Source organism: Ranitomeya imitator, chromosome 10 (genome assembly GCF_032444005.1).
Source record: "Ranitomeya imitator isolate aRanImi1 chromosome 10, aRanImi1.pri, whole genome shotgun sequence".
Lineage (NCBI taxonomy): Eukaryota > Metazoa > Chordata > Amphibia > Anura > Dendrobatidae > Ranitomeya > Ranitomeya imitator.
The window spans coordinates 67762259-67788829 of NC_091291.1; the positions used below are offsets into that span (position 1 = coordinate 67762259).

General features: G+C 43.0%; 1 protein-coding gene across 3 annotated transcripts in view; it reads right to left on the reverse strand.

Annotated features, from left to right (window-relative positions):
• Positions 1–26571, reverse strand: part of LIG1 (DNA ligase 1) — a 389895-nt gene that overhangs the window by 282866 nt on the left and 80458 nt on the right. For all 3 annotated transcript variants that reach the window (XM_069741985.1, XM_069741988.1, XM_069741987.1), the window contains exons 3-4: positions 5656–5760; positions 5151–5325 (exon numbers count right to left, since the gene is read on the reverse strand). In XM_069741985.1, coding sequence (XP_069598086.1) covers positions 5151–5325; positions 5656–5760 — 280 coding nt within the window. The remainder of the gene's footprint in view (positions 1–5150; positions 5326–5655; positions 5761–26571) is intronic.

Consider the following 26571-nt stretch of genomic DNA (forward strand, 5'->3'; position numbering starts at 1 on the left):
CAAAAATAATTTTTTCGCCCCCATTTTTTTTCCCAAGGCTTACTGGAGAAATTAGACCCCAAAAGTTGTTGTGCAATTTTTCCTGAGTACGCTTTATGCCCCATATGTTTGGGTAAACCACTGTTTGGGCGCACGCATGGGAGCACTATTTGACTTTGTGAATGCAAGATTGGCTGGAATCAATGGTGGCGACATGTTGCGTTTGTAGACCCCTGATGTGCCTAAACAGTGGAAACCCCTCAATTCTAACTGCAACACTAACCCCTAACACTAATCCCAACCCTAACCCCAACACACCCCCAACCCTAATCACAAGCCTATCCCTAACCCCAACACACCCCTAACCCTAATTCCAACCCTAAGGCTATGTGCCCACGTTACGGATTCGTGTGCAGATGTTTCCACACCGTTTTTGAAAATCCGCAGGTAAGACGCACTGTGTTTTACCTGGGGATTTACCGCTGATTTCCAGTGTTTTTTGTGCGGATTTCACCTGTGGATTCCTATTGTGGATTCCTATTGAGGAACAGGTGTAAAAAGGCTGCCAGAATCACAAAGAATTGACACGGTATTTTCCGCACCATGGGCACAGCGGATTTGGATTCCCATAGGTTTAGATGGTACTGTAAACGTGACGGAAAACTGCGGCCAATCCGCACCGTGTGCACGTAGCCTAATTATAACCCTAAACGAAACCCTAACCCTAGTGGAAAAATAAAAATATATTTTCTTTATTTCATTATTTTCCCTACCTATGTGGGTGATAAAGGGGGGGCTTTATTTACTAATTTTTTTATTTTGATCACTGTGATAGAACCTACAGTATCACAATGATCAAAATGTACCTGGAATGAATCTGCCGGAGCACTGCACCCGCCATTTTGGAAGATGGCGGCGCCCATCGCTGAAGACGGACTGACACCGGGACTCGGGAGGTATGGGTGGGTGGGATCGGACAGCACGGAGGGGAGAGGAGGGCAGCGGAGGACAGGACAGAGGGGAGGAAAGATTGACGGCGGCAGATCGCCGCTGTCAGTCAGGGGCAGATCGGGGTCTCCAGCCTTTGCCAATGATATTGCAGCATCGGCCATGGTTGGATTGTAATATCTCACCAAGTTTCATAGTTGAAATATTACAAATTGCGCAGATTGGCTGTTTCACTTTTAACAGCCAATCAGAGCGATCGTAGCGACGTGCGGGCAAAGCCACCCCCCTGGACTGAAGTACCACTTTCCCTGTCCCTGCAGGTTGGGTGAAATTTTAGTTAACCCTTCTACCCGATCTGCCGGAACGCGATCCTGCCATGACGCCACATAGGCGTCATAGGTCAGATTGGCACCGACTTTCATGACGCCTAAGTGGCGTCACAGGTTGGGAAGGGGCTAAACCACTCAAAGAATTCGTCTAGGTGTATACTGACTGTCAGACCCACCAGTTCTTCACAGATTTTTACAATAAAGACGCTTGGAAACCATAATAAAATTTTGATTACAATAAAATGTCGCTTTAGCCCCTAATTTTTCATTTTCACGTTCGCTCTTCACTAGTGCTGATAGGTGGGCATCCAACAGCTGGGACCTCCACAAAAATAGACAGTTGGGGCAGGACGAGCACGTGATGCCAGCGTCTAATTCATGAAAACCTGTGGCATTCCATATACCAGAAATCTGACTGTAGTAAGATCAGTAGCGAAGCAAACTGACGCATGCTACTCTTCAGATTATCAGATGTGCCAGATTCAATGTGCAGTAAGCACCTTTAAACCCTTTTCCAACATCGGGCGTAAATGTACGCAAATGTCGGACTCCCTCCCTATGATGTGGGCTAAGGCGGGTGAGCCCACATCTTTCCCGACACATGTCAGCTGTTTTGAACAGCCGTTGGTGGAACCGGGATCCACCCACGGCTATTAACTCGTTAAATGTCACTGTCAAACTCTGACAGCGGCATTTAACATGCGCTTCTGGCAATCGCACTGGAAATCCTCCCATCTATAATCCCCATCACGTGATTGCGGGTCGCCGATGGGTTGGCATGACAACCAGAGTTCTCCTGCAGACTTCTATGGTTGTCACTGCCGGATTGCTATAAGCGCCGCCCGGCGCTCATAGCAAGTCAGCAATTCTGCTGCATACAGGTGATCTTATCATCGCCCCTGTGTAGCAGAACCGATCGGACAAGTGCAGCTTTTAGTCTCCCATGGAGATTATTGAAGCATGCAAAAAGTGAAAAAATAAATAAGATTTAAAAAAATATATAAAAAAAATTAAAGTTCTAATCACCCCTTTTCACCCACTTCAAAATAAAAAAAAAACAAAAAAAAACAAACATACACATATTTGGTATTGCCGTGTTCAGAATCACCTGATCTACCAATATTACAAAAAAAAAAAAAAGAATTAACCTGATTGCCAAATGACGCAACGAGACAAATTCAAAATGCCAGAATTACGGGATTTTTTAGTCGCTGCAGCATTGCATTAAAATGCAATAACGGCGATCAAAAGAACATATATGCACTAAAATGATATCGATAAAAACATCAGCTTGGCGCGCAAAAAATAAGCCCACACCCGATCCCAGATCACGAAAAATGGAGACGCCATGGTTATCAGAAAATGGGGCAATTTAGTTTTTTTGGTTTTTTTTAACAAACTTTGGAATTTTTTGCACCACTTACGGTAAATAAAAAAGAACCTAGACATGTTTGGTGTCTATGAACTTGTAATGACCTGGAGAATCATAATGCCAGGTTAGTTTTAGCATTTAGTCAACATGGTGAAAAGAAAAACAAAAAAACAACTGTGGGATTGCACTTTTTCTGCAATTTCACTGCACTTGGAATTTTTTCCCATTTTCGAGTACACAAAATGGTAAAACCAATGGTGTCCTTCAAAAATACAACTTGTCCTGCAAAACACAAACCCTCACATGGCCATATTGACCGAAAAAATAAAAAAGAATTATTGCTCTGGGAAATAGGAGAGCAAAAAACGAAAATGTAAAACCAAAAATACCTCTGGTCATTAAGGGGATAATAAATCTGAAGCGTCTAACTCTAACTTGCCCCCCTAATCAAGACCGATGTTGCTCACATCAGTATTGATGAATTGGGCATTAAACACCATACTGTATATGGAAACAATATTTATTTTACTCACCTATAGCGCCATTAATTCCACAGCGCTTTACAAATATTATCAAAACTGTCCCCATTGGGGCTCACAGTCTAAGTAGCCTATCAGTATGTCTTTGGAGTGTGGGAGGAAACCGGAGAAAACCCACACAAACACGGGGAGAACACACAAACTCCTTGCAGATGTCAACCCTGATGGGATTTGAACCCAGGTAACGCCACAATTATCCCAGGGAATGGTATCACATTGGCCTCGTGTTGATGTAGACCGTGAGGACAAGATCAACAGCAGCAGCTCACTGGCTGCAGCCGAACGCAGCAATGTCACATCACTCTCCCGAAACAGCTGGAGGAGCATATACAATGCTGTCACTTTAAATGGGGTCCTGAACTGATACAACCCCTTCAAGAGTAGAGAGTAAGACTAGACTGGATTACCAATGTTGCCTATTTAACCAAGAAAATGAGGATCTGGTTAGGTGGAACATAAACTTCAACACTTCTTTTGACACCTTGATATACTTAGACCTCTTTGGCCTTGATCCTAAAAGCTTCAGGCAACACAGAGCAAGAATCTCCTGGCTGGAGTCCAGGCTACAGTCCTAAGTGTCATGGCAATCTCCACAGCGTAGGACTTGCAATGTCAGATCTGTAACTGCACCTGTTGTAACAAGTGGTTGCAGCTAAACAACAGCCAATGATCATTTCATTAAGCACTAAAAGAGGGGTGTAAATGACATACTCGAGGTATTTTCAAATGTGTTAATGCTTGTGTACAGTGAGACGGATCGCAGCTCCCTGTGATACGGATTGGAAAACAAAACAAGGCAGGAACGCTCCGGATAAAGAGGAGTGAAGCCTTTAAAGGCACAGCAGCAGGTAATTCAGAGAAAGGGTTTGTGGATATTAGACAAAGTAGTGTCCGTGAGAAAAGCATCCCTTATAGTAACATTACAGGAAAGCTCCAAAATAAAACAGCTGCTCTCAAGAACACAACATCTGTAACCCACAGAAGGCAGCTCATGTAGCGTGACGGTCAGAGGTAAGCCAATTCCCAGCGGGACCCATTAGTAGTCCCACGCCATTTCACTAAAACGACTGAGAAACTGTGGGCGTTTGGGCGACAGACAAAAGGGTTCATTTTTCCCCACTCGCTTCTGCATTAGGTGGTGATCAGGCCGGTGAGGTCACGTCTACAGACGTTATATCCGGCGTGGTAAATAGCTGACAGATTACTGCTTTAGAAGTTTGGGAGTTGAAAAAATTGAGATTTAATAATTCAAAAGGAAAAGCCCAAGAATGGAAACCTTCAGAGCTGCTGGGAGATGTGCAGAACCCGCACACAACCTCCATTTACAAGCTGACAGTTCTGGAAGATAAGAATGGGTAGTCCCGGGCCATGCTGCCGCTAGGCCCTTTACAGGCGAGTAATCGAACACTGGCAAGAGAATAGTGCATGCTGCAATGTTATTCACACGTACACTCGGCCCATGTGGGGGAGCGGTTATCTGACACAGTCCTATTGATTTACATTGGTCAGTACTGGCCTTGGAGGCATGAAATCCTGCACAGCTCACCCATCCATGCACTGCCTGGAAGGTGAGGTTCCACTCGCAGAAAATGGAGATAGGCCAAGTGCACCCCCTGCTGGTTGTCTTGCAGATAACAGCTGTAGTTTTTATTACAATCTGCTATACATTAACACATTTCCATCTCACCAGTTTTAGGCTGCCCCATCTGGGGGCAAAACCACCAAGTTCAATGTTGGGTCAATTATTTTTCTTGTTTGCAGAAAATGTATATTTATTATCTGCAGAGTATCCATGAGCAGCCAGTCAGTCACGGATGGACAGCTGATGTATACTGAGGACTCCTGAATAACCGTTGCATGTCCGCCTCCTGGCACATCTGATCTTATGACAATGGCCATCATTGTCTATCAATACTTCACACTGCCCCCAGGTAGGACGGCTCGAAGAGCGTGACAGATTCCTTTTTGGGATCTCCAATTTACCTTTGGTTCAGGTTTAATATCTTTTCCTGCAATTGACACTTCAACATCCATCAATTCTTCATCTTCACTTTCACTTCTCAAAACTTGCGCCGATTTCTTTGAAACACGTTTTGTGGGAGAATCGGCATCTTCTTCAGACAATTTACCATTTTTTTCTTTCAGTAGACATTCAGTACTTTAAAAGAGAAAAGAAGATTCAAAAGGAAAATAGACACAAAGGAGGTCTCTGCGAACTAGCCAGGGCCACATATGTAAGGGTTGGCTACAAATGTAATGCTTCTTAAAGGAACAGGCCTGTAGTTAAAAACAAACCCAGCAAAAAAAAAATGAATAAATTCAAAGGGGTTTTCCTCCGCATGATATGCCATTAACAGCGGCCCCTCAGAATGAAGCAGTATTGTAGCCACTTCTCCATCACAGATGCTCCCAACGTCTTCCACTACACAAAATAGCAATGCTGGGCAGTCCGAGGCTAGCCAGGCTATCCCACTGCACAACCACGCACCTTTTCCCTTTGATGCAAGATTTATTTTCTTTAGGACCAAGCTCGGTCTCAGCTAATTTGTTTTCTTTCTTTAGAACGGCTTTTGCTTTGGGTTGAAAAAACGACCTGGAGAGTAAAAGTAAAGGTAAAATTATTAAAACCTCGAGTTAAAATATACGGTAATCATCTATCTGGAGAATGAAATTTAATTGTGATCTTAAAAAACTTTATTTGGCAACCAAAAAATAAAAACGTCACAAAGATACAAACCAATACACACACACTTGATTAATGCATATATTATATGTAGGAATACACACACAATGTCATGTATGGTAAAATAAAATGATGACCCTTTTAAAAATTCAGCCCCATGGGTGGTCAGCTAGCAGAGCGGCGATTTTTCTGGGGGAAGTCACTGGCAGCATGGCATGTCACCTGCAGCGGCCACTTCAGTGCGGACTGTATCACCACATGGCGGCCGTCCATAGAACACAAGTAACCTCCAATCAGCTGCAACAGGATACACTGCCATTTCGGCTGACATGTCCATACACCTTAGTAGGACAAATGCACAGGAGCAATCATCATGAAGCAACCACTTAAATTCTTTTTTATGCTGCCAAGTCATCACAAGCACACATGTCCACTATTGCAGTAGGCTCCAAATATTAAAAGCCATGTACTTCCAGACATTAAAATGTATCGTGCAAGGGACAACACTTCAGAAGGGGCAATGAGGAAACATATCAGTATAACGAAAAGAAACTGAGAAACAGTACACAATGGTGATCTGCGAGAAGCCAGTACTGTATATAAACGGCATTTTGCCCTAAAGGCGACCACAGAACTCTGTCGCTGCACAGAACAGAAGAAGCTTAAGCCGTTTCACATAAACAATGTATTTTTTAATCTATTAGGTTTATAACCTGTGATTTGCACCCACTACCATGATCTTCTTTCAAAGGGTGTTAACTAGCCTTTAGATTTGTGAAGTCTCAAATCTCTGCAGCTGTCAGATGCGCTCTGAGTGACATGGAATGAGATCCCTACGTGCTCACATCCCACATGCACGGAGCTTTTTATAAACCTGACCCACAGGAGACAGAACAGTGAAAGAAAAAGCACTGTGCTGAGCAAGTTGTATTGGCACTTCTGACAGTACTACTCAGGCCCACATCTACGGGCGCTCAGAACACAGCTCACACAGCCTAAACCACACACTCCCATAAAAGCGATGGAGATAGTAACACATACAGAGCCACATCTCCACCCACAGCACCAGGAAGGACCTCCAGGAAAATACCCTCAATTTTGGCCCTCAATGGATGACATGGTTTTGTCATTTTCCCCACCATCAGCCTGCATGTTTCCCTACTAAAAAGGTCTTGCATATATTGAACTGCGGCACTAAACGACCGCTGTTTGGGAAAGAGTTACTGACCGTTGGTTGGAAAAGCCCATAGACACCTGCAGGTAGTGAACAAACGGTATTTTCTGTGAGCTAAGGCTGCCATCGTTCTCAGCACAAGTCCTGTTTACACAGGATGAGGAGTTGCCGAGAATGATCATTTTTAAACCTGGTTTATATTATTAAAAAGAAAAAAAGTCATTTTACACAAAGCAGGCACTTTGCTTATTTGTGAGACTGGCGGCCTGCTTACACTGAAACATTATGGTGAAACTAGATGGTGGCCCAATTCTAACGCATCGGGTATTCTAGAATTTGTATGTATGTATGTATATAGTAGCCACATAGTATATAGCACAGGCCATGTAGTATATAGGAGTACTATGTGGCCTGTGGTATATACCATGTGGCTACTATATACATACATATTGTAGAATACCCGATGCGTGAATATAGGCCACGCAGTAAATAACACAGCCCACGCAGTATATAACACAGCCTACGTAATATATAGCACAGCCCACATAGTATCTAACAGTGGCCACGTAGTGTATAGCACGCAGTATAGAACACAGCCCACGTAGTATATAGCAGCCACGCGGTATATAACACAGCCCACGCAGTATATAGCAGTGTGGGCACCATATCCCTGTTAAAAAAAAATAATTTAAATAAAAAATATTTATATACTCACCCACTGGGATTCAGTGAAACTCTGGAAATGAGCGCGCAGCTGCCGCCATCTTTCGTTCCCAGGATGCATTGCGAACTTACCCAGATGAATTAGCGGTCTCGCGAGACCGCTAAGTCTTCTGGGTAATTTCGCAATGCATCTCTGGGACCGGAAGCTGTCGGCAGGCGGGAGCCAACGTCTGACTACGGAAGGTGAAAATAGCAGGTTTTTGGGGGTGTTTTTTTCATCATTTTTAACATTAGATCTTTTTACTATTGATGCTGCATAGACAGCATCAAAAGTAAAAACTTGGTCACACAGGGTTAATAGTAGCGGTAACAAAGTGCGTAACCCGCGGCATAACACGGTCCGTTACCGCTGGCATTAACCCTGTGTGAGTAGTGACTGGAGGGGATTATGGAGTGGGCTCCGGGCACTGACTGCAGGGGAGTAGGGAGGGACTAATCGGACTGTGCCCGTCGCTGATTGCTCGCGGCAGCCATGACAGGCAGCTGGCGAGACCAATCAGCGACGTGGGATTTCCGTGACGGAAGTTGCCGACACACAGAAAGACAGACAGACGGAAGTACCCCTTAAACAATTATATATATATAGATCATTGTACCTAGCAATGCACATTCACGATAATCTTTTACTGTAGATGGACCTTTAAAGAGCCAATTTGGCCCCAAAAAATGTTAAACTACCTATATAGTTTGAAATCTAATACAGATGCTTTGCATGGTGCATAAAGTTTCATTCCACAAAAAAAACAAAAAACAGCACCACTAGTGCCAAGATCAAAACCAGCAGCATCCATAGAGCACACATAAGCAAATATACATTAGCAAATCAATCATACAAATTCCAGAGGACACCGATAGAAGCTTTATCACTGGGACTAATCCAAACCCCTGATCAAATATGAGAAAACCGTAATGTCATCAGTCCTTGACAAAGGACAACATAAAGATCAGAAGCAGTGTCTGATCCTTGCCCACTTCCAGACTAAGGGTTTGGGATATAGTTTATGGGTTCCCATCTGTCCAGTATCATTGATTATCTGTTCTGTCAGCACGATCGCTATCCCACCTGTTCCATAAGGGCAGGGGACAAATAGCAGGCTTCCTCTTACACGTACTACAACTTGTTGCTGAAAGCTTGGTATTCACAACTGGCATGGATTTAGAGACATAACATGAGGCTTTCACATAATGTGAAAACAAGGGGTATTTTAAACTCAAAACTTTAGTTACAGCCCCATCTTCTGTTACAAGAGGAACATACAAATGGAATGAAAATCATGATTTGTGTGTAAACACACACACTGCTCATCCATCAAGAAGCTTCACTACTTTTCAGGAGGGGAGGGAAACTCTGTTCTTAGCTGCTTGTCATGGGAACGATCAAGCAATGTACAAATCAAGCCTTGACAATGTTGTGGCCAGTGATGGTCAGCAGTTCATACATTATCATTTAGATTTTATTTGTGCTAGTCAAAATGTGACAATTGTCATGTCAGCAAATAGGTATTCCCCTCATCCATAGTGATGATATGTTACCAAAATATGTTATCACTTCAGATGTACAAAAAAAAAAAGAAAAAGTTGTGGCTGAAAAAAAGTAAAAAAACAAATAGAAATCCTTCAAATGGCATCTACTGAAGCCTCAACTTCTTCTGGGCAAGATGTGTGCATGTGTGGAATAAGCTTTCCTGGCACGCAGGGTTGGTGTCCGCACCTGGGCAAGTGCTGGGGCCCTGAGCTGGCAGGGCCCCATTCGCCGTCAAGGACACCGGCGTACTATGGGAGGCCGGTGCCAGCGCCAATGAGCTGACCTCCCACCACTTGCTTACGGCCCCTGTACTAACAATACTTACCTCTACCTGTTCGTGCGCTGCGGCATCTTCAGCGTCTTCTGACTCTGAAATTTCAGGTCAGAGGGAACGATGATGTCACGTCTGTGCGCCCTCTGCCTGAACAGTGACAGTACACAGGTCGGAAGACGGTGACACGGAGGAGTCCGGAGCAGAGCAGCGGCCAGCAAGGAGAGATGTTTGTTTTTTTTAATGTTTGAAGCATTATATGGGGCCCATCATATATGGAGCAGCATATGGGGCCCAATCATATACTGGAGCATATGGAGCCCATCATATATGCAGCATTATACGGGGCCCATTCTGTGTGGAGCATTATACAGGGCCCATCATATACTGCATGCAGCATTATATGGGGCTCATTATACATGGAGCAATATATGAGGCCCATTATGTACAGTGAGGGAAATAAGTAATTGATCCCTTGCTGATTTTGTAAGTTTGACCACTGACAGACAAGAACAGTCTATAATTTTAACCCCTTTACCCCCAAGGGTGGTTTGCACGTTAATGACCGGGACAATTTTTACAATTCTGACCACAGTCCCTTTGTGAGGTTATAACTCTGGAACGCTTCAACGGATCCCAGTGATTCTGACATTGTTTTCTCGTGACATATTGTACTTCATGACAATGGTAAAATTTCTTTGATATTACCTGCGTTTATTTGTGAAAAAAACGGAAATATGGCGAAAATTTTGAAAATTTCGCAATTTTCCAACTTTGAATTTTTATGCAATTAAATCACAGAGATATGTCACACAAAATACTTAATAAGTAACATTTCCCACATGTCTACTTTACATCAGCACAATTTTGGAACCAAAATTTTTTTTTTGTTAGGGAGTTATAAGGGTTAAAAGTTGACCAGCAATTTCTCATTTCTACAACACCATTTTATTTTAGGGACCACATCTCATTTGAAGTCATTTTGAGGGGTCTATATGATAGAAAATACCCAAGTGAGACACCATTCTAAAAACTACACCCCTCAAGGTGCTCAAAACCATATTCAAGAAGTTTATTAACCCTTCTGGTGCTTCACAGGAATTTTTTGAATGTTTAAATAAAAATGAACATTTAACTTTTTTTCACAAAAAATTTAATTCAGCTCCAATTTGTTTAATTTTACCAAGGGTAACAGGAGAAAATAGACCCCAAACATTGTTGTACAATTTGTCTTGAGCACGACAATACCCCACATGTGGGGGTAAACCACTGTTTGGGCGCATGGCAGAGCTCGGAAGCGAAGGAGCGCCATTTGACTTTTCAATGCAAACTTGACTGGAATTGAGATGGGACGCCATGTTTCGTTTGGAGAGCCCCTGATGTGCCTAAACATTGAAACCCCCCACAAGTGACACCATTTTGGAAAGTAGACCCCTTAAGGAACTTATCTAGATGTGTGGTGAGCACTTTGACCCACCAAGTGCTTCACAGAAGTTTATAATGTAGAACCGTAAAAATAAAAAATCATTTTTTCACAAAAATTAACTTTCCGCCCCCAATTTTTTATTTTCCCAAGGGTAAGAGAAGAAATTGCACCCCAAAAGTTGTTGTACAATTTGTCCTGAGTACGCTGATTCCCCATATGTGGGGGTAAACCTCTGTTTGGGCGGATGGGAGAGCTCGGAAGGGAAGGAGCGCCGTTTGACATTTCAATGCAAAATTGACAGGAATTGAGATGGGACGCCATGTTGCGTTTGGAGAGCCACTGATGTGCCTAAACATTGAAACCCCCCACAAGTGACACCATTTTGGAAAGTAGACCCCCTAAGGAACTTATCTAGATGTGTGGTGAGCACTTTGACCCACCAAGTGCTTCACAGAAGTTTATAATGCAGAGCCGGAAAAATAAAACAAAAAATTTTTCCCACAAAAATTATTTTTTTAGCCCCCAGTTTTGTATTTTCCCGAGGGTAACAGGAGAAAGTGGACCCCAAAATTTGTTGCCCAATTTGTCCTGAGTGCGATGATACACCATATGTGGGGGGAACCACTATTTGGGCGCATGGGAAGGTTCGGAAGGGAAGGAGTGCCATTTGAATGCAGACTTAGATGGAATGGTCTTGCAGGTGTCACATTGCGTTTGCAGAGCCCCTAATGTACCTAAACAGTAGAAACCCCCCACAAGTGACACCATTTTGGAAAGTAGACCCCCTAAGGAACTCATCTTGATGTGTTGTGAGAGCTTTGAACCCCCAAGTGTTTCACTACAGTTTGTAACGCAGAGCCGTGAAAATTGAAAAAAATTCTTTCCCCAAAAAATTATTTTTTAGCCCCCAGTTTTGTATTTTCCCGAGGGTAAGAGGAGAAATTTGACCCCAAAAGTTGTTGTCCAATTTGTCCTGAGTACGCTGATACCCCATATGTTGGGGGGAACCACCGTTTGGGCGCATGGGAGGGCTCGGAAGGGAAGGAGTGCCATTTGGAATGCAGACTTAGATGGAATGGTCTGCAGGCGTCACATTGCGTTTGCAGAACCCCTAATGTACCTAAACAGTAGAAATCCCCCACAAGTGACCCCATATTGGAAACTAGACCCCCATGGAACTTATCTAGATGTGTTGTGAGAACTTTGAACCCCCAAGTGTTTCACTACAGTTTATAACGCAGAGCCGTGAAAATAAAAAATCTTTTTTTTTTCCCACAAAAATTATTTTTTAGCCCCCAGTTTTGTATTTTCCCAAGGGTAACAGGAGAAATTGGACCCCAAAAGTTGTTGTCCTATTTGTCCTGAGTACGCTGATACCCCAATATGTTGGGGTAAACCCCTGTTTGGGCACACGGGAGAGCTCGGAAGGGAAGGAGCACTGTTTTACTTTTTCCACGCAGAATTGGCTGGAATTGAGATCGGACGCCATGTCGCGTTTGGAGAGCCCCTGATGTGCCTAAACAGTGGAAACCCCCCAATTATAACTGAAACCCTAATCCAAACACACCCCTAACCCTAATCCCAACAGTAACCCTAACCACACCTCTAACCCTGACACACACCTAACCCTAATCCCAACCCTATTCCCAACTGTAAATGTAATCTAAACCCTAACCGTAACTTTAGCCCCAACCCTAACTGTAGCCTTAACCCTAGCCCCAACCCTAACTTTAGCCCCAACCCAAACTGTAGCCCTAACCCTAGCCCTAACCCTAGCCCTAACCCTAACCGTAGCCCTAACCCTAGCCCTAACCCTAGCCCTAACCCTAATGGAAAAATGGAAATAAATACATTTTTTTATTTTTTCCCTAACTAAGGGGGTGATGAAGGGGGGTTTGATTTACTTTTATAGTGGGTTTTTTAGCGGATTTTTATGATTGGCAGCCATCACACACTGAAAGACGCTTTTTATTGCAAAAAATATTTTTTGCGTTACCACATTTTGAGAGCTATAATTTTTCCATATTTTGGTTCACAGAGTCATGTGAGGTCTTGTTTTTTGCGGGACGAGTTGACGTTTTTATTGGTAACATTTTCGGGCACGTTACATTTTTTGATCGCTTTTTATTCCGATTTTTGCTAGGCAGAATGACCAAAAACCAGCTATTCATGAATTTCTTTTGGGGGAGGCGTTTATACCGTTCCGCGTTTGGTAAAATTGATAAAGCAGTTTCATTCTTCGGGTCAGTACGATTACAGCGACACCTCATTTATATCATTTTTTTATGTTTTGGCGCTTTTATACGATAAAAACTATTTTATAGAAAAAATTATTATTTTTGCATCGCTTTATTCTCAGGACTATAACTTTTTTTTTTTTTGCTGATGATGCTGTATGGCGGCTCGTTTTTTGCGGGACAAGATGACGCTTTCAGCGGTATCATGGTTATTTATATCTGTCTTTTTGATCGCGTGTTATTCCACTTTTTGTTCGGCGGTATGATAATAAAGCGTTGTTTTTTGCCTCTTTTTTTTTCTTACGGTGTTTACTGAAGGGGTTAACTAGTGGGTCAGTTTTATAGGTCGGGTCGTTACGGACGCGGCGATACTAAATATGTGTACTTTTATTGTTGTTTTTTTTATTTAGATAAAGAAATGTATTTAGGGGAATAATATTTTTTTTTTTTTTTTCATTATTTAGGAATCTTTTTCTTTTTTTTCTTTTTACACATTTTGAAAAATTTTTTTTTACTTTTTTACATTGTCCCAGGGGGGGACATCACAGATCAGTGATCTGACAGTGTGCACAGCACTCTGTCAGATCACTGATCTGACATGCAGCACTGCAGCCTTCACAGTGCCTGCTCTAAGCAGGCTCTGTGAAGCCACTCCCTCCCTGCAGGACCCGGATACGCGGCCATCTTGGATCCGGAGCTGGAGGAAGCAGGGAGGGAGGTAAGACCCTCGCAGCAACGCGATCACATCGCGTTGCTGCGGGGGGGCTCAGGGAAGTCCGCAGGGAGCCCCCTCCCTGCGGGAAGCTTCCCTATACCGCCGGCACATCGCGATCATCTTTGATCGCGGTGTGCCGGGGGCGGTCCGTGACCGCTCCTGGCACATAGTGCCGGATGTCAGCTGCGATAAACAGCTGACACCCGGCCGCGATCGGCGGCGCTCCCCCCGTGAGCGCCGCCGATCGCGCTGGACGTACTATCCCGTCCGTTGTCATGGGGGCCCACCCCACCTCGACGGGATAGTACGTCCCATGTCAGAAAGGGGTTAAGGGTAGGTTAATTGTAACATTGAGAGATAGAATAGCAAAAATAAAATCCAGGTAATCACATTGTATAAATTATGTAAATTTACTTGCATTTTGCAGTGAAAAATATGTATTTGCCCCCTCTGACAAACAAGACTTAATACTTGGTGGCAAAAACCCTTGTTGGCAAGCACAGCAGTCAGACTTTTTTTTTGTAGTTGATGAGGTTTTTGCACATGTCAGGGGGAATTTTGGTCCACTCCTCTTTGCAGATCATCTCTAAATCATTAAGATTTTGAGGCTGTCGCTTGGCAACTCGGAGCTTCAACTCCCTCCATAAGTTTTCTATGGGAATAATGTCTGGAGACTGGTTAGGCCACTCCATAACCTTAATGTGCTTCTTTTTGAGCTACTCCTTTGTTGCCTTGGCTGTATGTTTTGGGTCATTGTCTTGCTGGAAGACCCAGCCACGACTAATTTTTAATGTCCTGGCGGAGGGAAGGAGGTTGTCACTCAGGAATTTAAGGTACATGGCTCCATCCATTCTCCCAGTGATGAGGTGAAGTAGTCCTGTGCCCTTAGGAGAGAAAACCCCCAAAACATAATGTTTCCACCTCCATGCTTTGACAGTGGGGATGGTGTTCTTTGGGTCATAGGCAGAATTTCTCTACCTCCAAACAAGGCGGGTTGCATTAATGCCAAAGACCTCAATATTTGTCTCATCTGACCACAGCACCTTCTCCCAATCACTCACAGTATCATCCAGGTGTTCATTGGCAAACTTCAGATGGGCCTGCACATGTGCCTTCTTGAGCAGGGGGACCTTGCGGGCACTGCAGTTGTCTCCTTCTCATCCAGTGTCTTACTTATGGTTTTATAGTCCATTCTAGCTTCGTGCGGGTCTATGATTTTGTCCCTACAAATATCAAAAGACTGACCGTCCCTTTCAAACAGAAATCAGGTATAAACAGGTGCTTACTAAGAGTAGCCATATCCATACACAACTAAATAAAGTAGCGTTATGGCATGCAAACAGGAAATATGAAAATTGAATTGAATTACTGCACTAGAAAATATGAAAGACTGAGAATACTTAGGTCATAAATTGGTCAACTTTTCATGATCTTGTCCCTGACAACCTTATAAAGCTCTTTGGTCTTGCCTATATTGTAAAGGTTACAGTCTGACAGACTGGACAGGAGTCTTTTATATAGGTGACTTTGTAAGGCTACGTTCACATTTGCGTTGTTGTGTGCTGCGTCGGCGACGCAACGCACAACGCACACAAAAACGCATGCAAAACGCTGCGTTTTGTGACGCATGCGTTCATTTTTATAGCGCAAAAAAATGCAACAAGCAGCGTCCTCTGCGCCCTGATGCTTGCGCCCAAAAACCGCATGCGTCCCCCATGTTAAATATAGGGGTGCATGCGTCGCCGCGGTTGCGCCAGACGCACTGCAAATGTGAACGTAGCCTAAGACAGCGGTCTTTAGTGAAGGTAACGAGTTGATTAGGAGCGTCCAAGCGTATGTGCACACGTTGCGGATTTGTCTGCGGATTTTTCTGCACTGAATCCACATCTCTTGGCAGGTAAAAATCCGGGCATTTTTGGTGCGTTTTCTTGCGCGGATTTGATGCGTTTTTGTATGCATTTTGAAAGCTAAATAAACATCTACTTGAACCGAAATGTTGCTGAGATGGGCAAATAAAAGTAGCTGCTGCTTTTTAACTGAGAATGGTGTTCTGCCTCCATTTATTGGGGATTCCTATAATTGAAGTTTGGTCAATGCCGGGGGGCTCTGCACCCGATTTTTCTTTCTTTTCTTTTGTATTTTTGTGCTGCTCTAAATATTCTCTATCTATCTATCTATCTCATTCCTTCTATCGATAGATAGATAGATAGATAGATAGATAGATAGATAGATAGATAGATAGATAGAAAGATAGATAGATAGATAGAAAGATATCTCTATTTAGATAGATATATATAGATAAATAGAAATATTATATATCCATATCTATGGATATATCCATAGATATATCTATAGATACAGTGCCTTGCGAAAGTATTCGGCCCCCTTGAACTTTTCAACCATTTCCCACATATAACGCTTCAAACATAAAGATACCAAATGTACATTTTTGGTGAAGAATCAACAAGTGGAACACAATTGTGAAGTTGAACGAAATTTATTGGTTATTTGCCCATTCTTCCTTGGCAAACAGCTCGAGCTCAGTGAGGTTTGATGGAGATCGTTTGTGAACAGCAGTTTTCAGCTCTTTCCACAGATTCTCTATTGGATTTAGGTCTGGACTTTGACTTGGCCATTCTAACACCTGGATACGTTTATTTGTGATTATTGTAAATTATGCTTTATGTTTGGGATCATCGTCTTGTTGGAAGACAAATCTCCGCCCCAGTCTCAAGTCTTTTGCAGACTCCAACAGATTTTCTTCACATCAATTTTAACAATCTTCCCTGTCCCTGCTGAAGAAAAGCAGGCCCAAACCATGATACTGCCACCACCATGTTTGACAGTGGGGATGGTGTTTTCAGGGTGATGAGTTGTGTTGCCTTTACGCCATACATATCATTTGGCATTGCTGCCAAAAAGTTCGATTTTTGTTTCATCTGACCAGAGCACCTCCTTCCACATGTTTGGTGTGTCTCCCGGGTGGCTTGTTGCAATCTTTAAACAACACTTTTTATGGATATCTTTGAGAAATGGCTTTCTTCTTGCCACTCTTCCATAAAAGCCAGATTTGTGCCGTGTACAACTGATTGTTGTCCTATGGACAGACTGTCCCACCTCAGCTGTAGATCTTTGCAGTTCATCCAGAGTGATGATGGGCCTCTTGGCTGCATCTCTGATCAGTCTTCTCCTTGCTTGAGATGAAAGTTAAGGGACGGCCGGGTCTTGGTATATTTGCAGTGGTATGATACTCCTTCCATTTCAATATGGTCGCTTGCACAGTGCTCCTTGGGATGTTTAAAGTTTTGGAAATAATTTTGTATCCAAGTCAGGCTTTAAACTTCTCCACAACAGTATCACTGACCTGCCTGTTGTGTTCATTGGTCTTCATGATGCTCTCTGTGCGTCAAACAGAACCCTAAAGGTACAGTATGTGCACACAATGTGGATTTGCTGCGGATCCGCAGCGGATATTACCGTGCAGAAATGCTGCAGATCCACACTGTGATGTACAGTACAATGTTAGTTAATGGGGGAAAAAAAAGATGTGCAGACGGTGCAGAAAAATCAGTGCGGAATTGCTGCTGATTTCAAAGTGGTGCATGTCACTTCTCTTGTGCGGATCTGCAGCGTTTCTGCACCCCTCCATGTTAACCCCTTTACCCCCAAGGGTGGTTTGCACGTTAATGACCGGGCCAATTTTTACAATTCTGACCACTGTCCCTTTATGAGGTTATAACTCTGGAACGCTTCAATGGATCCTGGTGATTCTGACATTGTTTTCTCATGACATATTGTACTTCATGACAATGGTAAAAATTATTTGATAGTACCTGCGTTTATTTGTGAAAAAAACGGAAATTTGGCGAAAATTATGAAAATTTCGCAATTTTCCAACTTTGAATTTTTATGCAATTAAATCACAGAGATATGTCACACAAAATACTTAATAAGTAACATTTCCCACATGTCTACTTTACATCAGCACAATTTTGGAACCAAAATTTTTTGTTAGGGAGTTATAAGGGTTAAAAGTTGACCAGCAATTTCTCATTTCTACAACACCATTTTATTTTAGGGACCACATCTCATTTGAAGTCATTTTGAGGGGTCTATATGATAGAAAATACCCAAGTGTGACACCATTCTAAAAACTACACCCCTCAAGGTGCTCAAAACCATATTCAAGAAGTTTATTAACCCTTCTGGTGCTTCACAGGAATTTTTTGAATGTTTAAATAAAAATGAACATTTAACTTTTTTTCACAAAAAATTTAATTCAGCTCCAATTTGTTTTATTTTACCAAGGGTAACAGGAGAAAATGGACCCCAAACATTGTTGTACAATTTGTCCTGAGTATGCCAATACCCCACATGTGGGGGTAAACCACTGTTTGGGCGCATGGCAGAGCTCGGAAGCGAAGGAGTGCCATTTGACTTTTCAATGCAAAATTGACTGGAATTGAGATGGGACGCCATGTTTCGTTTGGAGAGCCCCTGATGTGGCTAAACATTGAAACCCCCCACAAGTGACACCATTTTGGAAAGTAGACCCCCTAAGGAGCTTATCTAGAGGTGTGGTGAGCACTTTGACCCAACAAGTGCTTCACAGAAGTTTATAATGTAGAACCGTAAATAAAAAAATAATATTTTTTCACAAAAATTATCTTTTTGCCCCCAATTTTTTATTTTCCCAAGGGTAAGAGAAGAAATTGGACCCCAAAAGTTGTTGTACAATTTGTCCTGAGTACGCTGATAGCCCATATGTGGGGGTAAACCACTGTTTGGGCGGATGGGAGAGCTCGGAAGGGAAGGAGCGCCGTTTGACTTTTCAATGCAAAATTGACAGGAATTGAGATGGGACGTCATGTTGCGTTTGAAGAGCCACTGATGTGCCTAAACATTGAAACCCCCCACAAGTGACACCATTTTGGAAAGTAGACCCCCTAAGGAACTTATCTAGAGGTGTGGTGAGCACTTTGACCCACCAAGTGCTTCACAGAAGTTTATAATGCAGAGCCGTAAAAATAAAACAAAAATTTTTTCCCACAAAAATTATTTTTTAGCCCCCAGTTTTGTATTTTCCCGAGGGTAACAGGAGAAATTCGACCCCACAATTTGTTGTCCAATTTGTCCTGAGTGCGCTGATACCCCATATGTGGGGGGGAACCACTGTTTGGGCGCATGGGAGGGCTCGGAAGGGAAGGAGCTCCATTTGGAATGAGGACTTAGATGGAATGGTCTGCAGGTGTCACATTGCATTTGCAGAGCCCCTAATGTACCTAAACAGTAGAAACCTCCCACAAGTGACACCATTTTGGAAACTAGACCCCCTAAGGAACTCATCTAGATGTGTTGTGATAGCTTTGAACCCCCAAGTGTTTCACTACAGTTTGTAACGCAGAGCCGTGAAAATTAAAAAAAAAAATCTTTCCCCCCAAAATTATTTTTTAGCCCCCAGTTTTGTATTTTCCCGAGGGTAAGAGGAGAAATTCGACCCCAAAAGTTGTTGTCCAATTTGTCCTGAGTACACTGATACCCCGTATGTTGGGGGAAACCACCGTTTGAGCGCATGGCAGAGCTCGGAAGGGAAGGAGCGCCATTTGGAATGCAGACTTAGATGGAATGGTCTGCAGACGTCACATTGCGTTTGCAGAACCCCTAATGTACCTAAACAGTAGAAACCCCCCACAAGTGACTCCATATTGGAAACTAGACCCCCCAGGGAACTAATCTAGATGTGTTGTGAGAACTTTGAACCCCCAAGTGTTTCACTACAGTTTATAACGCAGAGCCGTGAAAATAAAAAATCTTTTTTTTTCCCCACAAAAAATATGTTTTAGCCCTGAGTTTTGTATTTTCCCAAGGGTAGCAGGAGAAATTGGACCCCAAAAGTTGTTGTCCTATTTGTCCTGAGTACGCCGATACCCCATATGTTGGGGTAAACCCCTGTTTGGGCACACGGGAGAGCTCGGAAGGGAAGAAGCACTGTTTTACTTTTTCAACGCAGAATTGGCTGGAATTGAGATCGGACGCCATGTCGCGTTTGGAGAGCCCCTGATGTGCCTAAACAGTGGAAACCCCCCAATTATAACTGAAACCCTAATCCAAACACATCCCTAACCCTAATCCCAACAGTAACCCTAACCACACCTCTAACCCTGACACACCCCTAACCCTAATCCCAACCCTAATCCCAACCGTAAATGTAATCTAAACCCTAACTGTAACTTTAGCCCCAACCCAAACTGTAGCCCTAGCCCTAACCCTAATCCTAACCCTAGCCCTAGCCCTAACCCTAGCCCTAGCCCTAGCCCTAACCCTAGCCCTAACCCTAGCCCTAACCCTAACCCTAACCCTAGCCCTAGCCCTAGCCGTAACCCTAGCCCTAACCCTAATGGGAAAATGGAAATAAATACATTTTTTTAATTTTTCCCTAACTAAGGGGGTGATGAAGGGGGGTTTGATTTACTTTTATAGCGGGTTTTTTAGCGGATTTTTATGATTGGCAGCCGTCACACACTGAAAGACGCTTTTTATTGCAAAAAATATTTTTTGCGTTACCACATTTTGAGAGCTATAATTTTTCTATATTTTGGTCCACAGAGTCATGTGAGGTCTTGTTTTTTGCGGGACGAGTTGATGTTTTTATTGGTAACATTTTCGGGCACGTGACATTTTTTGATCGCTTTTTATTCCGATTTTTGTGAGGCAGAATGACCAAAAACCAGCTATTCATGAATTTCTTTTGGGGGAGGCGTTTATACCGTTCCGCGTTTGGTAAAATTGATGAAGCAGTTTTATTCTTCGGGTCAGTACGATTACAGCGACACCTCATTTATATCATTTTTTTATGTTTTGGCGCTTTTATACGATAAAAACTATTTTATAGAAAAAATAATTATTTTTGCATCGCTTTATTCTCAGGACTATAACTTTTTTATTTTTTTGCTGATGATGCTGTATGGCGGCTAGTTTTTTGCGGGACAATATGACGCTTTCAGCGGTACCATGGTTAGTTATATCTGTCTTTTTGATCGCGTGTTATTCCACTTTTTGTTCGGCGGTATGATAATAAAGCGTTGTTTTTTGCCTCGTTTTTTTTTTTTTTTTCTTACGGTGTTTACTGAAGGGGTTAACTAGTGGGCCAGTTTTATAGGTCAGGCCGTTACGGACGCGGCGATACTAAATATGTGTACTTTTATTGGTTTTTTTTATTATTTAGATAAAGAAATGTATTTATGAGAATAATATTTTTTTTTTTTTTTCATTATTTTGGAATATTTTTTTTTATTTTTTTTTTTTTACTTTTTTACTTTGTCCCAGGGGGGGACATCACAGATCAGTGATCTGACAGTTTGCACAGCACTCTGTCAGATCACTGATCTGACATGCAGCGCTGCAGCCTTCACAGTGCCTGCTCTGAGCAGGCTCTGTGAAGCCACCTCCCTCCCTGCAGGACCCGGATCCGCGGCCATCTTGGATCCGGGGCTGGAGGGAGCAGGGAGGGAGGTGAGACCCTCGCAGCAACGCGATCACATCGCGTTGCTGCGGGGGGCTCAGGGAAGCCCGCAGGGAGCCCCCTCCCTGCGCGGTGCTTCCCTGCACCGCCGGCACATCGCGATCATCTTTGATCGCGGTGTGCCGGGGGTTAATGTGCCGGGGGCGGTCCGTGACCGCTCCTGGCACATAGTGCCGGATGTCAGCTGCGATAAACAGCTGACACCCGGCCGCGATCGGCGGCGCTCCCCCCGTGAGCGCTGCCGATCGCATATGACGTACTATTGCGTCCTTGGGAAGTAAAGCCCACCCCACATGGACGCAATAGTACGTCTAATGGCAGAAAGGGGTTAAAATTCTGCAGTGGCAAAAAATGCACAAAATCCGCAGCAATTCCGTACAAAAACGCACAAAATCCGCATAAAAACCGCAGCAAATCCACGGCTGTGGATTCTGACAGGAGCTGCACTTCTGCACTTCTTTTCTTATCTGTGCACATAGCTTGAGACTATCACAGAGCAGGTGCATTTATACGCAAACTTGATTACACACAGGTGGATTATATTTATCATCAATAGGCATTTAGGACAACATTGGATCATTCTCCACAATGAACTTCTGGAGTGAGTTTGCTGCACTAGAAGTAAAAGGGGCCGAATAATATTGCACGCCCCACGTTTCAGTTTTTGAATTTCCACGAAAATTTAAAATAACCAATAAATTCCGTTCAACGTCACAATTGTGTTCCACTTGTTGTTGATTCTACGCCCAAAACTTACATTTGGTATCTTTATGTTTGAAGCATGATATGTGGGAAAAGGTTGAAAAGTTCCAGGGGGCCAAATGCTTTCACAAGGCACTGTAGCTCCGTAGATACAAGAAATAGAAAAATAGAGCAGCACATTCAGCATGGAAAGAATCTTGGTGCAAAAGAGCTTCCACAGACATATCCCAAACCTTGCATGTAGTCCAAAAAAGGAAGCAGCACACCACTGTCTGTGAATAAGGAGCCATTTTATTTAGCCCATGATGGCGAAGTTTAGGTTCAGTGTAGCAAACCTTTTTAACCCCTTAGTGACCGAGCCAATTTTTACAATTCTGACCACTGTTCCTTTATGAGGTTATAACTCTGGAACGCTTTAACGGATCCCGATGATTCTGAGACTGCTTTTTCGTGACATATTGTACTTCATGTTAGTAGTAACATTTCTTCGATATTACTTGCGATTATTTATGAAAAAAAGGGAAATATGGGGAAAATTTTTAACATTTTGCATTTTTGAAACTTTGAATTTTTATGCCCTTAAATCAGAGAGAGATGTCACAAAAAATAGTTGGAAGGAAAAAATCAACATTTAACTTTTTTTGCAAACATTTTACTTCAGAACCAATTTTTTTAATTTTCACAAGTGTAAAAGGAGAAAATGAACCACAAAATTTGTTGTGCAATTTCTCCTGAAAACACCGATACCCCATATGTGGGGGTAAACCACTGTTTGGGCGCACGGCAGAGCTTGGAAGAGAAGGAGCGGCGTTTGACTTTTTCAATGCAGAATTGGCTGGAATTGAGATCGGACGCCATGTTGCGCTTGGAGAGCCCCCAATGTGCCTAAACAGTGGAAACCCCCCACAAGTTACACCATTTTGGAAACTAGACCCCTTAAGGAACTTATCTAGATGTGTGGTGAGCACTTTGAACGCCCAAATACTTCATAGAAGTTTATAATGCAGAGTCGTGAAAATAAAAAATAAAAATTTCCACAAAAATGATTTTTTTTTAGCCCCCATTTTTTTACTTTCCCAAGGGTAACAGGAGAAATTGGACCCCAAAAGTTGTTGTCCAATTTGTCCTGAGTACGCTGATACCCCATGTGTGGGGGGGACCACTGTTTGGGCACACATCGCGGCTCAGAAGGGAAGTAGTGACGTTTTAAAATGCAGACTTAGATGGAATGGTCTGCGGGCGTCATGTTGCATTTGCAGAGCTGCTGATGTACCTAAACAATAGAAACCCCCCACAAGTGACCCCATTTTGGAAACTAGACCCCCCCCCCAAAGAGCTTATCTAGCTGTGTGGTGAGCACTATGAACCCCCAACTGCTTCACAGGAGTTTATAATGTAGAGCCATGGAAATAAAAAATCATTTTTTTCCACAAAAATTTTTTTATCCCCCAATTTTTTATTTTCCCAATGGTAACAGGAGAAATTGGACCCCAAAAATTTTTGTCCAATTTGTCCGGAGTACGCCGATACCCAATGTGTGGGGGGAACTACTGTTTGGGCACACATCGAGGCTCGGAAGGGAAGTAGTGACTTTTTAAAATACAGACTTTGATGGAATAGTCTGCGGGCGTCATGTTGCATTTGCAGAGCTCCTGATGTACCTAAACAGTAGAAGCCCCCCACAAGTGACCCCATTTTGGAAACTAGACACCCCAAGGAACTTATCTAGATGTGTGGTGAGCATTTTGAAAGCTCAGGTGTTTTACAGAAGTTTGACGCAGAGCCGTGAAAATAAAAAAATCATTTTTGCTTTCACAAAAATGATTCTTTAGCCCCCATTTTTTCTATTTTTGCAAGGGTAACAGGAGAAACTGGACCCCAACAGTAGTTGTCCAACTAGTACTTAGTACGCTGATGCCCCATATGTGGGGGGGAGGACCATTTGACTTTTTGAGCGCAAAATTGGCTGCCTCGTTTGGAGACCCCCTGATGTACCTAAACAGTTGAAACCCCCCAATTCTAACTCCAACCCTAACCCAAACAAACCCCTAACCCTAATCCCAACCCGATCCATAAGCCTAATCACAACCCTAACCCCAACACACCCCTAATCCTAATCTCAACCCTAACCTCAAACCTAACCCTAATCCAAATACACCCCTAAGCCCTACCCTAACCTTAACCCCAATCCCAAACGTAACCCTAATGCCAACTCTAACCCTAACTTTAGCCCCAACCCTAACTTTAGCCCCAACCCTCACCCTAACTTTAGCCCCAACCCTAATTGGAAAATAGAAATACATTTTTTTTTTTTATTTTAATTATTTTTTCCTAACTAAGGGGGTGATAAAGGGGGGGGGAGGGAAATCTTTGCTATTTTTTTAGTTTGATCACTGTGATAGGATCTCACAGTGGCCAAAATAAAAAAAGAGAAAAATCTTCCTCTGCCGGCCGGCAGATCACGGCGGGCGCACTGAGCATGCGCCCACCATTTTTATACCGAAGCAAGAAGCTGGCGGCCAGGAGAGGAAGCAGGAGGACCCAGGGACACCGGTATGTATAACAGGGTCCCCAATCGCCCTATTTCTCTGTCCTCTGATGTGCAATCACATCAGAGGACAGAGAATAAAACACCGCATTTTTTTTTTTTTTTTCTTTGCGGTCGCCGGTAAAAGGTTATTTGCCGGCGATCACAAAACAGGTGTCGGTAAAAACTGACCCGATCATGTTCTTTGGGGTCTCGGCTACCCCCGGCAACCGAGACCCCAAAGATCTTCCGGGTGCCGGCCGGTGCACTGCCCCGCCATTTTTTTGCGGAAGATAGCAGCACCCATGGGGAATCACGAAGAGCACCAGTGGAGACGGATGAGTATCGGGGGGCGATCGGGGACCCCATGTCTCTGTCCTCCGATGTGCGATCACATCGGAGGACAGAGAAATTAAATGGCAAATTGCATTTTTTTGTTTGCGACTGCCGGTAAATGGTTAATTACCAGCTATCACAACTCGGGGGTCGGTAAAAACTGACCGAATCATGTTCTCTGGGGTCTCGGCTACCCTGGCAACCAAGACCCCAGAGAAAATCCGACTCTGGGGGCGCTAAACACTTTTTCCACAGCGCCGTTAACCCCTTCATGACCCAGCCTATTTTGACCTTAATGACCTGGCCGTTTTTTGCAATTCTGACCAGTGTCCCTTTATGAGGTAATAACTCGGGAAGGCTTCAACGGATCCTAGCGGTTCTGAGATTGTGTTTTCGTGACATATTGGGCTTCATGTTAGTGGTAAATTTAGGTCAATAAATTCTGCGTTTATTTGTGATAAAAACGGAAATTTGGCAAAAAATTTGAAAATTTCGCAATTTTCACATTTTGAATTTTTATTCTGTTAAACCAGAGAGTTATGTGACACAAAATAGTTAATAAATAACATTTCCCAGATGTCTACTTTACATCAGCACAATTTTGGAAACAAAATTTTTTTTTGCTAGGAAGTTATAAGGGTTAAAATTTGACCAGCGATTTCTCATTTTTACAACGAAATTTACAAAACCATTTTTTTTAGGGACCACCTCACATTTGAAGTCAGTTTGAGGGGTCTATATGGCTGAAAATACCCAAAAGTGACACCATTCTAAAAAATGCACCCCTCAAGGTGCTCAAAACCACATTCAAGAAGTTTATTAACCCTTCAGGTGCTTCACAGCAGCAGAAGCAACATGGAAGGAAAAAATGAACATTTAACTTTTTAGTCACAAAAATTATCTTTTAGCAACAATTTTTTTATTTTCCCAATGGTAAAAGGAGAAACTGAACCACGAAAGTTGTTGTCTAATTTGTCCTGAGTACGCTGATACCTCATATGTGGGGGTAAACCACTGTTTGGGGTGAACGGTAGGGCTTGGAAGGGAAGGAGCGCCATTTGACTTTTTGAATGAAAAATTGGCTCCACTCTTTAGCGGACACCATGTCATGTTTGGAGAGCCCCCGTGTGCCTAAAAATTGGAGCTCCCCCACAAGTGACCCCATTTTGGAAACTAGACGCCCCAAGGAACTTATCTAGATGCATAATGAGCACTTTGAACCCCCAGGTGCTTCACAAATTGATCCGTAAAAATGAAAAAGTACTTTTTTTTTTTTCACAAAAAAATTCTTTTAGCCTCATTTTTTTCATTTTCACATGGGCAACAGGATAAAATGGATCCTAAAATTTGTTGGACAATTTCTCCTGAGTACACCGATACCTCACATGTGGGGGTAAACCACTGTTTGGGCACATGGTAAGGCTCGGAAGGGAAGGAGCGCCATTTGACTTTTTAAATGGAAAATTAGCTCCAATCATTAGCGGACACCATGTCACGTTTGGAGAGCCCCTGTGTGCCTAAACATTGGAGATCCCCCAAAAATGACACTATTTTGGAAACTAG